This window comes from Penaeus monodon, chromosome 27 (assembly GCF_015228065.2).
Source record: "Penaeus monodon isolate SGIC_2016 chromosome 27, NSTDA_Pmon_1, whole genome shotgun sequence".
Taxonomy (NCBI): domain Eukaryota; kingdom Metazoa; phylum Arthropoda; class Malacostraca; order Decapoda; family Penaeidae; genus Penaeus; species Penaeus monodon.
In genome coordinates, this window is record NC_051412.1 from 35,671,426 (window position 1) to 35,672,043 (window position 618).

General features: G+C 33.2%; 1 protein-coding gene across 1 annotated transcript in view; it reads left to right on the top strand.

The window, feature by feature from the left end:
- Nucleotides 1-618, top strand: part of LOC119590507 — a 19,867-nt gene that overhangs the window by 13,577 nt on the left and 5,672 nt on the right. Inside the window, exon 11 of the mRNA XM_037939157.1 lies at nt 216-329. Within this exon, the coding sequence (XP_037795085.1) occupies nt 216-329 (114 nt within the window). The remainder of the gene's footprint in view (nt 1-215; nt 330-618) is intronic.

Sequence of the window (618 nt, forward strand, 5' to 3'; positions counted from 1 at the left end):
CTTCCTTATCCTAGTCTATTCTCCCTCCCAGTTTGTTTCCTTCCCCTAGGCATTACTTTCTGCCTTTCCTCTCTCATCACTTTTATTCACTTTTATAACTATTATTAACATGTAATTTATGGAAGCACAACAGTGTTGCATTTATTTTTGTTTTGTTTCATATAATGAGTAATGATAATTTGATGAAATACATACTTTATTTCCATATTTTTCAGAGCCAGAACCTACTACTCTGCCCAAGTCCAAGTATCGAGAAAGAGCTAGATTAGCTGTGGAAAGACCTGATTCTCAAGCAAGAGGCAACAAAGGAACTGAATCTGATTCCCTTGGTAGAACCCCAGCAGCTGGAGCTTAAGTTGAAGATTTAAAAAATAAAAAAGAATTCTTGATTTACTGTTCAAACTGGCTGATCAAATTGAATTTATCTCTCTTGAAGATGACTTTTCATGAAATGACAGAGGCTTCTTTTTCTTCTTCAAAACCTTTCCAAAATATTGTATTATTTTTAAGATTCCCAAAAGCTAAAGGAAAATTTATTAGTGTAGTTTTTCCTTATTTTTTTCTTTTTACTGAGAATTTTTTCTAAACTTACCCAACTCCCACCCTCTTTATCCATTC